This window comes from Cuculus canorus, chromosome 34, assembly GCF_017976375.1.
Source record: "Cuculus canorus isolate bCucCan1 chromosome 34, bCucCan1.pri, whole genome shotgun sequence".
NCBI lineage: Eukaryota > Metazoa > Chordata > Aves > Cuculiformes > Cuculidae > Cuculus > Cuculus canorus.
In genome coordinates this window covers 815837-830937 of record NC_071434.1, presented here as the reverse complement: position 1 = coordinate 830937, position 15101 = coordinate 815837, and the positions used below count along the sequence as shown (strand labels likewise).

Genomic DNA, 15101 nt, shown 5'->3' with positions numbered 1-15101 from the left:
CAAACCCCCCCGTACCCCAAGTTCTTTGCCTCCAGACCCCCCTGTACCCCCAGTTCTTTCCCTGCAGCAACTCCTGGAGCCCCTCTTGCACCCCAAAACCCCCCTGTACCCCAAGTTCTTTGCCTCCAGACCCCCCTGTACCCCCAGTTCTTTCCCTGCACCACCTCCTAGAACCCCCTTGAACCCCAAAACCCCCCCGTACCCCAAGTTCTTTGCCTCCAGCCCCCCCTGTACCCCCAGTTCTTTCCCTGCACCACCTCCTAGAACCCCCTTGGACCCCAAAACCCCCCCGTACCCCAAGTTCTTTGCCTCCAGACCCCCCTGTACCCCAAGTTCTTTCCCTGCACCACCTCCTAGAGCCCCCTTTGCACCCCCAAACCCCCCTGTACCCCAAGTTCTTTGCCTCCAGACCCCCCTGTACCCCCAGTTCTTTCCCTGCACCACCTCCCGGAGCCCCCCTCACACCCCAAATCCCCCTCGTACCCCCTCTCTTCCTTCTCTCTCCCCCCTGAGCCATCATTGCACCTCAAAACCCCCCTGTACCCCCAGTTCTTTCCCTGCACCACCACCTAGAGCCCCCTTTGCACCCCAAAACCCCCCTGTACCCCAAGTTCTTTGCCTCCAGACCCCCCTGTACCCCCAGTTCTTTCCCTGCACCACCTCCTAGAGCCCCCTTTGCACCTCCAAACCCCCCTGTACCCCAAGTTCTTTGCCTCCAGACCCCCCTGTACCCCCAGTTCTTTCCCTGCACCACCTCCCGGAGCCCCCCCTCGCACCCCAAATCCCCCTCGTACCCCCTCTCTTCCTTCTCTCTCCCCTCTGCCGCCTGCCTGGGGGGGTTCCCCAGTTTCGGGGGATGGGGGTTCCCCGTTTTTGGGGTGCTCTCACAGCCCCTTTCGGGGTCTCTTGAGGAAAGCCAAGGTGTAGTCGCTGGGCGCCGCCTTCTGTTTCTTGAGCTGCACTTGGGACTGCGCCGTCAACTGCAGTTTGATGGCGCTCGAGTTGATTTTTGGGGCGCGAAGAAGGTCCTTCATCCCTTTCATCTTCTCACTCTGGAACACCAGGACGGGACCTCCGGGGGAAACAGTTTGGGGGTTCCCTTGAGAAGGATTTGGGGGCGCTGGAGGAGCTCCGGAGGACTCCTCGGGACGAGGTCCCGGGACTGGAGGTCGGCGTCTTTCGGGGGGTTTCTTGGGAAGAGGGGGTTCCTCGGGTTTGGATTCGCGACGGGGACCCCGACGCCGGCCCTCGCGGGGGTCTTCGCCCGAGGGGTCCTCATCTTCGGGGGGATCGGCGTCCCGCGAGACCAGAGTCACCTTCTGGCGGACCTGGGGGGGACAAGGGGGGGTCACTGCGGGGTTTGGGGGGCACTATGGGGGGCACAGAGGGGTTTAGGGGGGACTATGAGGGGCACAGAGGGGTTTGGGGGTCACTATAGTGGACACAGAGGGGTTTGGGGGGGACACAGAGGGGTTTAGGGGTCACTGTGGGGGGAACAGAGGGGTTTAGGGGGGACTATGAGGGGTTTGGGGGTCACACAGAGGGGTTTAGGGGGGACACATAGGGATTTGGGGGCACTATGGGGGGCACAGAGGAGATTGGGGGTCACACAGAGGGCTTTAGGGAGCACTGTGGGGGACACAGAGGGGTTTGGGGGTCACACAGAGGGGTTTGGGGGGACTATGGGGGGCACAGAGGGGTTTAGGGGTCACACAGAGGGGTTTGGGGGGGAACTACGGGGGCACAGAGGGGTTTAGGGGTCACACAGAGGGGTTTGGGGGGGCCACAGAGGGGTTTGGGGGCACTATGGGGGACACAGAGGGGTTTGGGGGTCACACAGAGGGGTTTGGGGGGACTATGGGGGGCACAGAGGGGTTTAGGGGTCACACAGAGGGGTTTGGGGGGACTATGGGGGGCACAGAGGGGTTTAGGGGTCACACAGAGGGGTTTGGGGGGCACAGAAGGGTTTAGGGGGCACTGTGGGGGACACAGAGGGGTTTGGGGGTCACACAGAGGGGTTTAGGGGGGACACATAGGGATTTGGGGGCACTATGTGGGACACAGAGGGGTTTGGGGGTCACACAGAGGGGTTTAGGGGGCACTATGGGGGACACAGGGGTTTGGGGGTCACACAGAGGGGTTTTGGGGGGACTATGGGGGGCACAGAGAGGTTTGGGGGTCACAGGGGGGACCCCAAAACCCATCAAAGACATAGAAGACGATGGCTTTGATGAGGTTCAGGCTGGATGTGATCCTCTTTCTTCCTTCCCAACCCCTCTAGAACCCCCCAAAATCCCTCAGAGCCCCCCAAAACCACCAGGGGGGACCCCAAAACCCCTCAGGGAACCCCAAAACCCCACAGGGATCCCCTAAATCCCACAGGGAACCCCTAAACCCTCTCACCTACCTGTTAGAACCACTGAGGATGATGGCTCTGATGAGGTTCAGGATGGTCAAGACCCTCCTCCTTCCTTCCCAACCCCTTTAGGACCCCCCAAATCCACCTCGGAGCCCCCCAAAACCACTAGGGGGGACCCCAAAACCCTTCAGGGGACCCCAAAACCCCACAGGGGACCCCCTAAACCCCACAGTCAATACCCCAAAACCCATCAAAGACATAGAAGACGATGCCTCTGATGAGGTTCAGGATGGACGAGACCCTCCTCCTTCCTTCCCAACCACTCTAGAACCCCCCCAAATCCCCTCGGAGCCCCCCAAAACCACCAGGGGGGACCCCAACACCCTTCAGGGGACCCCAAAACCCCCTCTGACCTGCCCGTCGAAGCGTCCCAGGGACTGGACGAGGAAGGTGGCCCAGCCGACGTGCAGGACGGGCGTGGGGCTGCCCTCTTCCCACTTGCAGATCCCATCGTAGAAGCGCAGGAGATGGGCGAAGCACTCGGGGTCCTGTAGGGCCGGGAGACCCCCCCCGGCCTGGCACCCCAAAAGTTAGAGAGGGGGGACACCCCAAAACTCAAGGGGAGACCCCAAAGATTGGAGGGGGGAGACCCCAAAAGTGAGAGGAATCACGACCCGTAGAGGAGAAACGGACCAATAAGGGGGACCCCAATGGGGGGCAGAGAGGGGATTTCCCCCCCAGCCCAGCACCCCAAAAGTCAGGAGGGGACCCCAACACTTAGGAGGGGAACCTAAAGAGGAGGGGGGACCCCAAAACTCAGGGGGAGACCCCAAAGATTGGAGGGGGGACACCCCAAAGGTGAGAGGAACCACGACCCATAGAGGAGAAATCAACCCATAAGGAGAACCCCAATGGGGGGCAGAGAGGGGATCCCCCCGGCACCCCAAAAGTCAGGGGGGGACCCCAAAACTCGGGGGGCACCTAAAGAGGAGGGAGAGGACCCTAAAGATGTGGGGGACCCCAAAGACTTGGGGGGGAACACCCCATAGATTGGGAAGGACACCCCAAAGGTCAGAGGAACCTCAACCCCTAAAGAAGAAATCAACACACAAAGGGGACCCCAAAACTCAGGGTGGGACCCCCAGATGTGGGGCACCCCCTAAATGGGGACCCTTAAATGTGGGGTGCCCCCTAAGTCCCCCAAATGGGGACTCTTAAATGTGGGGTGCCCCCTAAGCACCCCCAAATGGAGCCCCCCAGATGTGGGGCACCCCCTAAATGGAGACCCCCAAGTTGTGGGGCACCCCCCAAATGAGGACTCCCAGATGTGGGGCACCCCCTAAGTCCCCCAAATAGAGACCCTTAAATGTGGGGCACTCCCTAAATGGAGACCCCCAGATGTGGGGCACCCCTAAGTCCCCCAAATAGAGCCCCCAGATGTGGGGCACCCCCTAAATGGAGACCCCCAAGTTGTGGGGCGCCCCCTAAGTCCCCCAACTATGGATCCTTATGTGTGGGGCGCCCTCTAAATAGAGACCCCCAGATGTGGGGCACCCCCTAAATGGAGACCCCCAAGTTGTGGGGCACCCCCTAAGTCCCCCAAATATGGATCCTTACATGTGGGGCACTCCCTAAATGGGGACCCCCAGATGTGGGGCACCCCCTAAGTCCCCCCAAATAGAGCCCCCAGATGTGGGGCACCCCCTAAATGGAGACCCCCAAGTTGTGGGGCACCCCCTAAGTCCCCCAACTATGGATCCTTACGTGTGGGGCGCCCTCTAAATGGGGACCCCCAGATGTGGGGCGCCCCCTAAGCACCCCAAACCCCCTCCACCCCCCCCCCCCACTCCCCTCCATCGGCTCCGGGGGAGCCCTCTGCCCCATAGATGTGGGGCTGCCCCCCACCTGTGGGGCGTCGCCGTGGGGCTCAGCGTTGGCCGCCTCCTTCAGCAACGTGGGGATCACGTCGTTGGCCACTTCGAAGAACTCCTTGTAGATCTCCTCATCCTCACGGCAGTAGTTGTAGCTGTGGGGCAGAGATGTGGGGCTGCCCCATAGCGCTGGGCAACTTGGGGGGCTGCCCCATAGCACCAGGGACCCCCAAGAGCGGCTCAAACCCCATAGAAAGAGGGGGACCCCCAAACCCAACCTGGACCTAAACAGAGACCCCCATCCTCTCAGCCGCACTTGGGAGATGTGAGGCAGAGCTGTGGGGCTGCCCCATAGCGCTGGGAACTTAGGGGGCTGCCCCATAGCACTGGGAACTTGGGGGGCTGCCCCATAGCGCCAGGGACCCCCAAGAGCGGCTCAAACCCCATAGAAAGAGGGGGACCCCCAAACCCAATCTGGACCTAAACAGAAACCCCCATCCTCCCAGCCCCACTCAGAGCTGTGGGGCAGAGCTGTGGGGCTGCCCCATAGCGCTGGGAACTTGGGGGGCTGCCCCATAGTGCCAGGGACCCCCGAGAGGGGCTCAAACCCCACGGAAGGAGTGGGACCCCCAACTCCAACCTGGATCTAAACAGAGACCCACATCCTCCCAGCCCCATAGCTGCACTCAGAGCTGTGGGGCAGAGCTGTGGGGCTGCCCCATAGCGCTGGAGAACACCCCACAGCCCCAGAGACCCCCAAGAGGGGCTCAAACCCCATAGAAGGAGTGAGACCCTCAGCCCCAACCTGGACCTAAACACAGACCCACATCCTCTCAGCCCCATAGCTGCACTCAGAGCTGTGGGGCAGAGCTGTGGGGCGGAGATGTGGGGCGGAGATGTGGGGCTGCCCCATAGCGCTGGGGAACACCCCACAGCCCCAGAGACCCCCAAGAAAGGCTCAAACCCCACAGAAGGAGTGGGACCCCCAACCCCAACCTGGACCTAAACAGGGACCCCCATCCTCCCAGCCCCATAGCTGCCCCATAGCGCCCCACTGACTCCTGGATGACGGTGGCGGTGTCGGCCCAGGCCTGCAGCGCCTCTTTGACGTTCCGGTTGCGGCAGTGGAACCCGGCGAGGTACAGGTACGGGTAGATGTGCTCATTGGAGTAGTACGAGCGCGCGGCCGCGATGCCCTGTGGGGCAGCCCCATAGCGTCACCCCATAGAATGAGACCCCATAGCGTCAGCCCCATAGCGTCACCCCATAGCGTCAACCCCATAGACCGAGACCCATAGCATCAGCCCCATAGACTGAGACCCATAGCATCGGCCCCATAGCGTCACCCCACAGCGTCAGCCCCATAGACCGAGACCCATAGCGTCACCCCATAGCATCAGCCCCATAGCGTCAGCCCCATAGACTGAGACCCATAGCATCAGCCCCATAGCCCGAGACCCATAGCGTCACCCCATAGCATCAGCCCCATAGCGTCAGCCCCATAGACCAAGACTCATAGCATCAGCCCCATAGCGTCAGCCCCATAGACCAAACCCATAGCATCAGCCCCATAGAATAGGACCCATAGCATCAGCCCCATAGAAGGGGACCCATAGCATTGGCCCCATAGATTGAGACCCATAGACTGAGACCCATAGCATCACCCCACAGCGTCAGCCCCACAGCGTCACCCCATAGCGTCAGCCCCATAGACTGAGACCCATAGCGTCAGCCCCATAAACTACGACCTATAGCCTCAGCCCCATAGAATGGGACCCATAGCATCAGCCCCATAGACTAAGACCCATAACGCTCAGCCCCATAGAACGGGACCCATAACACAAACCCATAACGCCCAGCCCCATAGAATGGGACCCCTGGCATCCGCCCCATAGCGTGCCCCACGGCTGCCCCGCATCTCACCTTGTGGTAGAGCGTGAGGGGGTCGGGTCTCCCCGGCGTCGGCTCCAGCTCCTCCAGGTCCGCCAGGTTCCCCAGAGCCATGGGGTATCTATGGGGCAGCCCCATAGCGGGCCGGGTTGGGGGGCAGCCCCATAGCGGGGCAGGGGGCAGTTATGGGGTGGTTATGGGGCAGCCCCACGGCGCGGGGCCTTCTCACCTCTCCAGGTGCCCCAGATCATAGAGGAGCCAGAGCAGGCGCTGCCGGGAGACAGAGGGGGACTTGTGGGGCTGCCCCACGGCGGCCCCCTCAGCCCCACAGCCACCCTCTGCCCCATGGCTGCCCCACAGCCCCTCCTGCCCCCCGGCTCCCCCTGCCCCATGGCTGCCCCACGGTGGCCCCACACCTCCCCTGCCCCATGGCTGCCCCACGGCTCCCCCTTCTCCATGGCTGCCCCATAGCTGCCCCCCTTCCCCATGGCTCACCCTGCCCCATGGCTGCCCCATAGCTCCCTCTGCCCCACAGCTGCCCCATGTCTGCCCCACAGCTCCCCTTGCCCCACAGCTCCCCCTGCTCCATGGCTGCCCCACAGCTCCCTCTGCTCCACAGCTGCCCCACAGCTCCCCTTGCCCCACAGCTGCCCCACAGGTCCCTCTGCCCCACGGCAGCCCCATAGCTCCCTCAGCCCCACAGCTCCCTCTGCCCCACAGCTGCCCCACAGCTGCCCCACAGCTCCCTCTGCCCCACGGCTGCCCCACAGGTCCCCTTGTTCCACAGCTGCCCCACAGCTCCCTCTGCCCCACGGCTGCCCCACAGCTCCCTCTGCCCCACGGCTGCCCCACAGGTCCCCTTGTTCCACAGCTGCCCCATAGCTCCCTCAGCCCCACAGCTGACCCACAGCTCCCCTTGTTCCACAGCTGCCCCATAGCTCCCTCAGCCCCACAGCTGCCCCACAGCTCCCTCAGCCCCACGGCTGCCCCACGGCTGCCCCACAGCTGCCCCACAGCTGCCCCCCGGCTCCTCGGCACCTGCTGGAGCTGCAGCAGTTCGAGGCTGTCGGTGTGGGGGTCGATCGCGGGGTTGATGGCACAAACCATGAAAGCGACCTCCATCCCCCGAGAGCAGCGAAGGTACGAACCCTTCAGATAGAGCCAACTCTGAGGGGGGAAAAGGGCGGGGAAAAAAAGGGCGGGAAAAGGGGGGAGAACGGGGGGGGGGGGGGGGAAGGGGGAGAAAAGGGGGGAGAATGGGGGGAAAAGGGGGGAGAAAAGGGGGAAAGTGGGGGGAAAGTGAGGGGAAAGTGGGGGGAAAGTGGGGGGAAAGGGAGGGGAAAGGGGGGGGAAAGTGAGGGGAAAGGGGGGGGAAAGGGGGGGGAAAGGGGGGGGAAAGGGGGGGAAGGGTGAATTTGGAGGAAGGGGAGAAAAAGGGGGAAGGGGAGGGGAAAAAGGGGAAAGGAGGGGAAAATGGAGAAAAGGGGGAAGGGGGTACGGGAGGGAAATGGCGGGAAAAGGGGGGGAAGGGGGGTAAAAGGGGGGGAAAGTGTCATCAGCATCACTGTCGCTGTCCCCTCTCACCACACCAATGCTGTCTGTCCGTCTGTCCATCCCTCACCCTCTCGGCCCCATTGCCCCCTCCCTGTCCGTCTGTCCCTTTTCCTGTCCGTCCGTCTGTCCGTCCCTCACCCTCTCGGCCCCATTGCCCCCTCCTCGTTCGTCTGTCCCCCTCCCTATCCGTCTGTCCCTTTTCCCGTCCGTCCGTCCGTCACCCTCTTGGCCACACTGCCCCCTCCCTGTCTGTCTGTCCCCCTCCCTGTCCATCTGTCCCTTTTCCCGTCTGTCCATCTGTCCATTCCTCACCCTCTCAGCCCCATTGCCCCCTGTCTGTCCGTCTGTCCATCCTTCACCCTCTCGGCCCCACTGCCCCCTCTCTGTCCGTCTGTCCCTCTTCCCGTCCGTCAGTCCGTCCATCCCTCATCCTCTCTGCCCCACTGCCCCCTTCCTGTCCATCTGTCCCTTTTCCCGTCCGTCCGTCGGTCTGTCCCTCACCCTCTCGGCCCCACTGCCCCCTCCCTGTCCGTCTGTCCCCCTCCCTGTCCATCTGTCCCTTTTCCCATCCGTCCGTCCATCCGTCCATCACCCTCTCAGCCACACTGCCCCCTCCCTGTCCATCTGTCCCTTTTCCCATCCGTCAGTCCATCCGTCCATCACCCTCTCAGCCACACTGCTCCCTCCCTGTCCATCTGTCCCTTTTCCCATCCGTCTGTCCGTCCCTCACCCTCTCAGCCACACTGCCTCTGTCCATCTGTCCCCTCCTGTCCGTCTGTCCCCACGTCCCCCATCGCTCTCCCTGATGCTCTGCCCCCACCTGTCCCCATTGCCCCCTCCATGTCTCTCTCTCTCTCTCAGCCATACTGCCCCCTCCCTGTCCGTCCGTCCGTCCCTCACCCTCTCGGCCCCACTGCCCCCTCCCTGTCCGTCCGTCCCTTTTCCCATCCGTCCATCCGTCCGTCTGTCCCTCACCCTCTTGGCCCCATTGCCCCTTCCCTGTCCATCTGTCCCTCTTCCCATCCATCCGTCCGTCCGTCCCTCACCCTCTCAGCCCCACTGCCCCCTCCCTGTCCATCTGTCCCTTTTCCCGTCCATCCCTCACTCTCTCAGCCCCATTGCCCCCTCCCTGTCCATCTGTCCCTTTTCCCATCCGTCTGTCTGTCCCTCACCCTCTCAGCCACACTGCCTCTGTCCATCTGTCCCCTCCTGTCCGTCTGTCCCCACGTCCCCCATCGCTCTCCCTGATGCTCTGCCCCCACCTGTCCCCATTGCCCCCTCCATGTCTCTCTCTCTCTCAGCCATACTGCCCCCTCCCTGTCCATCCGTCCGTCCCTCACCCTCTCTGCCACACTGCCCCCTCCCTGTCCGTCCATCCGTCCGTCCCTCACCCTCTCAGCCCCACTGCCCTCTCCCTGTCCATCTGTCCCTTTTCCCGTCCGTCCGTCCATCCCTCACCCTCTCCGCCCCATTGCCCCCTTCCTGTCCATCTGTCCCTTTTCCCGTCCGTCCGTCGGTCTGTCCCTCACCCTCTCGGCCCCACTGCCCCCTCCCTGTCCATCTGTCCCTTTTCCCATCCGTCAGTCCATCCGTCCCTCACCCTCTCAGCCACACTGCCTCTGTCCATCTGTCCCCTCCTGTCCGTCTGTCCCCACGTCCCCCATCGCTCTCCCTGATGCTCTGCCCCCACCTGTCCCCATTGACCCCTCCATGTCTCTCTCTCTCTCTCAGCCATACTGCCCCCTCCCTGTCCGTCCGTCCGTCCGTCCCTCACACTCTCGGCCACACTGCCCCCTCCCTGTCCGTCCGTCCGTCCGTCCCTCACCCTCTCGGCCACGCCGGGGCTGACGCTCTGCCCGCGCCGGTCCTCGTTGCCCTTTCCGTGCCACGTGACCTCAGCCGTGTGTTGTCCTCCGGGCCCGAACGCGACCCACGCGTGATCCTCCGACAGAGCCAAGTGCACGTCGGGCAGCCCCAGGGCCTGGCACGCGCCCACCACGGCGAACGCCACCCCCGAGCTGTCCAGCTTCGTCCCTGGGGGGCAGAAACCACGTCAGCACTTGGGGGGCAGCCCCATAGATCGACCCGCGCTGTGGGGCAGCCCCATAGATCCCCCAGAGTGCCACAGAGCCACTCCCGACTGACACCAAAGTCACCCTCGAGCTGCGCGGCTTCATCCAAGGGGGGCACAGAGAATGTTAGCACTTAGGGGGCAGCCCCATAGATCGCTCTATAATGTGGGGCAGCCCCATAGATTGCTCTGTGCAGTGGGGCAGCCCCATAGATCCCCCAAAGTGCCACAGAGCCACTCGCGACTGACACCAATGTCACTCTCGAGCTGCCCGGCTTCATCCAAGGGGGGCACAGAGAACGTTAGCACTTAGGGGGCAGCCCCATAGATCGCTCTATGATGTGGGGCAGCCCCATAGATCCCTCTATGATGTGGGGCAGCCCTATAAGAACGTTCACACCATGGGGAAGCCCCAAACTCACTCTCAGCCCCATAGCACAGCCCCAAACTCACTCCCAGTCCCTTTATCCGCTATGGGGCAGCCCCCAAAGTGACTCCAGCCCCATAGCACAGCCCCAAACTCACTCTCAGCCCCATAGGAGAGCCCCAAATTCACTCTCAGCCCCTTTATCCGCTATGGGGCAGCCCCCAAAGTGACTCCAGCCCCATAGCACAGCCCCAAACTTACTCTCAGCCCCATAGAAGACCCCCAAACTCACTCTCAGCCCCTTCACCCGCTATGGGGCAGCCCCCAAAGTGACTCCAGCCCCATAGCACAACCCCAAACTCAGTCTCAGCCCCATAGGAGACCCCCAAATCCACTCTCAGCCCCATAGGAGAGCCCCAAACTCACTCTCAGCCCCATAGAAGACCCCCAAACTCACTCTCAGCCCCACAGAAGACCCCCAAACCCACTCTCAGCCCCACAGAAGACCCCCAAACCCACTCTCAGCCCCACAGAACAGCCCCCAAATGGCCCCCAGCCCCTTTCTCCGCTATGGGGCAGCCCCCACATCACCCCCCAAACGCCCCCCCGACCGGTGATGAAGCTGAAGAGGGACTGGATGTGGGCGCGATCCTTGAAATAAGAGCGGCTGAGGCTGTTCCAGATGACGTCGGAGACCTTCTTGACGAGCTCGCGGGACGAGAAGCCGTCAGGACGCGGGTAGAGCGAAAGGTCGACGGCGCCGCGAATCTGAGCCGTGAAACGGGCGTAAAGCGCCGCCACGATGGAAAGTTCGGCCACGGGGAAGTAGGCGAGAGTGTGGGGCTCAGGGCCGGGACGAGCCTCGAAGCTGATACCCGGAACGTTGGTGGGAAGGACGCGATTGACGGCCAAAAAATGCTCGACGAAACCCAAAACCAAGGAGAGAAGAACCAGGTCGGGTTCCGGCTGCCGAAGCTCAGCCTCGAAAAGCCGAACGACAGCGCCCACCGAGCGCAGAGGAAACAGAGCCTTCTGCCACGGCTTCAGCCCCATAGCGGCAACCTGGGGGGCACAGAGGGGGCGGGGGGTTAGGGGGCAAGTGTGGGGCAGGATGAGGGTCAGGGAGGGGGTGTGGGGCAGGATGGGGGTCAGGGAGGGGGTGTGGGGCAGGATGGGGGTCAGGGAGGGGGTGTGGGGCGGGATGGGGGTCAGGGAGGGGGTGTGGGGCAGGATGGGGTCAGGGATCCAGTGTGGGGTGGAATGGGGGGTGAAATGTGGGGCAGAGAGAGGGGGTGGGATGTGGGGCCAGGGAGGGGGTGTGGGGGTCAGGGATTGAGCGTGGGGCAGGATGGGGGTTAGGGATCAAGTGTGGGGCGGGATGGGGGTCAAGGAGGGGGTGTGGGGCAGGATCGAGGGGGGAAATGTGGGTCCAGAAAGGGGGTGTGGGGCTCAGGGATCCAGTGTGGGGTGGGATGTGGGTCAGGGAGGGGATGTGGGGTGGGATGGGGAGGGAAATGTGGGTCAGGGAGGGGATGTGGGGTGGGATTGGGGAAAATGTGGGGCCAGAAAGGGGATGTGGGGCAGGATGGGTGTCAGGGATCAAGTGTGGGGCGGGATGGGGGCCAGGGAGGGGGTGTGGGGTGGGAGTAAGGGATCCAGTGTGGGGCGGGATAGGGGTCAAGGATCAAGTGTGGGGTGAGATGTGGGTCAGAGAAGGGCGGTGGGGCAGGATGGGGGTCAGGGAGGGGTCACCCCCTCAGACCACCCCAAACCCCCTCAGGACCCCCCAAACCCCCTCAGGACCCCCCCCCCCCCAAACCCCCTCAGACCCCCCCTAAACCCCCTCAGACCCTCCAGACCCCCTCAGGACCTCCCAAACCCCCTCAGACCCCCCCAAACCCCCTCAGGACCCCCTCAAACCCCCTCAGGACCCCCAAACCCCCTCAGGACCCCCCAAAACCGCGCGCAATCCCCCCACACCCCTCACCGTGGCTGCAGCCGCCGCGGGCGGCGCGGGGCACGACGGGAGAGGGCGGAGGGGGTGTGTTCTCGGCGCGGGGCACGATGGGAGTTGTAGTTCCGAGCGGCGTCGCGAGGCAGGTTTGTGGGGTCATTGCACGGCGCAAAGCAGGATGGGAGTTGTAGTCCAGGAGGCACGATGGGAGTGGTAACTCGCGCCCGCGCCGCAGCGCAAAGCACGATGGGAGCTGTAGGCGCTGCCGCCACGCAGAGCACGATGGGATCGTGGAGGAGCCGCCATTTTACTACCACCACCACCCTCCCAGTCAAACCTAAAAAGCCCCTATTTCGCCCCAAATCGACCCCCCCCCCCCCAAATCACCCCAGTTTTACCTCAAATTGCCCCCAGGGCACCTCTAGAGCTCTCTGTGGTCTTCCAGGTCTCCTCTGGGACCCCCAGAGCCCACTAGAGCCTCCCAGGACCCCTCTAAGACCTCCAAGGACCCCTCTAGAGCCCTCAGGGGACCCCTTTAGGACCTTTTAGGGTCCCTTTAGGACCTTTTAGTGTCCCTTTAGGACCTTTTAGGGACCCTTTAGGGCCTTTTAGGACCCCTTTAGGGCGATATAGGGCCCCTTTAGGGCCATTCAGGGCCCGTTTAGGACCACTTAGTGTCCCTTTAAGGCATTTTAGGGCCCCTTTAGGACGTTTTAGGCCCCTTTAGGGCCTTTTAGGACCCTTTAGGACCCCCTTAGGAGCATTTAGTGTCCCTTTAGGGCCTTTTAGGACCCCTTTAGGACCATTTAGGACCGCTTTATGGCCCCCTTAGGACCTTTTAGGGCCCCTTTAAGGCCATTTAGGACCATTTAGGCCCCCTTTAGGGTCATTTAGAGCCCCTTTAGGGCCTTTTAGGGTCCCTTTAGGTCCTTTTAGGATCCTTTTAGGATCCTTTTAGGAGCCTCCCAGAACCCCGTCGGGCCGTGTACAGAGCCCCAGGAGCCTCCCAGAATCCCCTGGGGCCCTGTAGAGAGCCCCAGGAGCCTCAACGAATCTTCCAGGGAAGAGGAATCCCCAAGGGAGGCTCCTGGGGCTCTCTACAGGGCTCCAGGGGATTCTGGGAGGCTCCTGGGGCTCTCTACAGGGCTCCAGGGGATTCTGGGAGGCTCCTGGGGCTCTCTACAGAGCTCCCGGGATTATTGAGATGCTACTGGGGCTCTCTACAGGGCTCCAGGGGATTCTGGGAGGCTCCTGGGGCTCTCTACAGGGCCCCAGGGGATTATTGGAGGCTCCTGGGGCTCTCTACCGGGCCCCAGGGGATTATTGGATGGTCCTGGGTCTCTCTACAGGGCTCCAGGGGATTCTGGGAGGCTCCTGGGGCTCTCTGCAGGGCCCCAGGGGATTCTGGGAGGCTCAAGGGGCTCTCTATAGGGACACAGGGGATTCTGGGAGGCTCATGGGGCTCTCTATAGGGACACAGGGGATTCTGGGAGGCTCCTGGGGCTCTCTGCAGGGCCCCAGGGGATTCTGGGAGGCTCCTGGGGCTCTCTACAGGGCCCCAGGGGATTATTGGATGGTCCTGGGGCTCTCCACAGGGCTCCAGGGTATTCTGGGAGGCTCATGGGGCTCTCACCAAAGCCCCAGGGGATTCTGGGAGGCTCCTGGGGCTCTCTACAGGGCCTCAAGGGGATTCTGGGAGGCTCCTGGGGCTCTCTACAGGGCCCCAGGGGATTATTGGATGGTCCTGGGGCTCTCTGCAGGGCCCCAGGGGATTGTGGGAGGCTCCTGGGGTTCTCTACAGGGCCCCAGGGGATTCTGGGAGTCTCCTGGCGCTCTCCACAGGGCCCCAGTGGATTCTATAATGGTCCCGGGGATCTCTACAGGGCCCCAGGGGATTCTGGGAGGCTCATGGGGCTCTCACCAAAGACCCAGGGGATTCTGGGAGTCTCCTGGGGCTCTCTACAGGGCTCCAGGGGATTCTGGGAGTCTCCTGGGGCTCTCTACAGGGCTCCAGGGGATTCTGGGAGGCTCCTGGGGCTCTCTACAAGGCCCCAGGGGATTCTGGGAGACTCCTGGAGCTCTCACCAAAGCCCTAGGGGATTCTGGGAGCCTCCTGGGGCTCTCTACGGGGCTCCCGGGGACTCTGGGAGCCTCCTGGGGCTCTCTACGGGGCTCCCGGGGTCTCTGGGAGCCTCCTGGGGCTCTCTACGGGGCTCCCGGGGACTCTGGGAGCCTCCTGGGGCTCTCTACGGGGCTCCAGGGGACTCTGGGAGCCTCCTGGGTCTCTCTACGGGGCTCCCCGGAACTCTGGGAGGCTCCTGGGGCTCTCTACAGTGCCACAGGGCATTCCGGGAGCCTCCTGGGGCTCTCTACGGGGCTCCCGGGGACTCTGTGAGCGTAATGGGGCTCTCTACAGTGCCCCAGGGCATTCTGGGAGGCTCTTGGAGCTCTCTACGGGGCTCCCGGGGACTCATGGAGCGTCCTGGGGCTCTTTACAGTGCCCCAGGGTAATCTGGGAGCCTTCTGGGGCTCTCTACAGGGCACCTGGGGACTCTGGGAGCCTCCTGGGACTCTCTACAGGGCTCCCGGGGACTCTGGGAGCCTCCTGGGGTTCTCTACAGTGCCCCAGGGTATTTTTGGAGGCTCTTGGGGCTCTCTACAGGGCTCCCGGGGACTCTGGGAGCTCCCTGGGTCTCTCTACAGGGCTCCCAGTGACTCTTTGAGCCTCCTGGGGCTCTCTACGGGGCTCCCGGGGACCTTGGCAGCCTCCTGGAGCTCTCTACGGGGCTCCAGGGGACTCTGGGAGCCTCCTGGGGCTCTCTACGGGGCTCCCGGGGACTCTGGGAGCCTAATGGGGCTCTCTACAGTGCCCCAGGGCATTCTGGGAGGCTCTTGGGGCTCTCTACGGGGCTCCCGGGGACTCTGGGAGCCTCCTGGGTCTCTCTACGGGGCTCCCGGGGAATCTGGGAGCCTCCTGGGGCTCTCTACGGGGCTCCCGGGGTCTCTCGGAGCCTCCTGGGGCTCTCTACAGTGCC

General features: G+C 63.2%; 1 protein-coding gene across 1 annotated transcript; it reads right to left on the bottom strand.

Moving 5' to 3' along the window:
* Window positions 1-784: 784 nt before the first annotated feature.
* On the bottom strand, window positions 785-12164 carry MEN1 (menin 1). Its single transcript, XM_054052489.1, has 10 exons — window positions 12100-12164; window positions 10724-11174; window positions 9500-9708; window positions 7159-7287; window positions 6350-6390; window positions 6154-6241; window positions 5290-5426; window positions 4265-4385; window positions 2773-2934; window positions 785-1328 (listed from the first exon to the last, which is right to left on the bottom strand). Exons 2-10 carry the CDS (start codon window positions 11163-11165, stop codon window positions 885-887), a joined length of 1773 nt encoding a protein of 590 aa, XP_053908464.1. The 5' UTR covers window positions 11166-11174; window positions 12100-12164; the 3' UTR covers window positions 785-884.
* Between the last annotated feature and the right edge of the window lie 2937 nt (window positions 12165-15101).

What these genes read in the sequence shown, in the direction of transcription:
- MEN1 (XM_054052489.1), bottom strand. Translation starts at nt 11,165, where the DNA reads ATGGGGCTGAAGCCGTGGCAGAAGGCTCTGTTTCCTCTGCGCTCGGTG. An exon ending in CCTCTTCAGCTTCATCACCG is followed by an intron (nt 9,709 to 10,723) that starts GTCGGGGGGGCG and finishes TCTGCCCCCCAG; the next exon opens with GGACGAAGCTGGACAGCTCG. An exon ending in ACCGCCACCGTCATCCAGGA is followed by an intron (nt 4,386 to 5,289) that starts GTCAGTGGGGCG and finishes TCTGCCCCACAG; the next exon opens with CTACAACTACTGCCGTGAGG.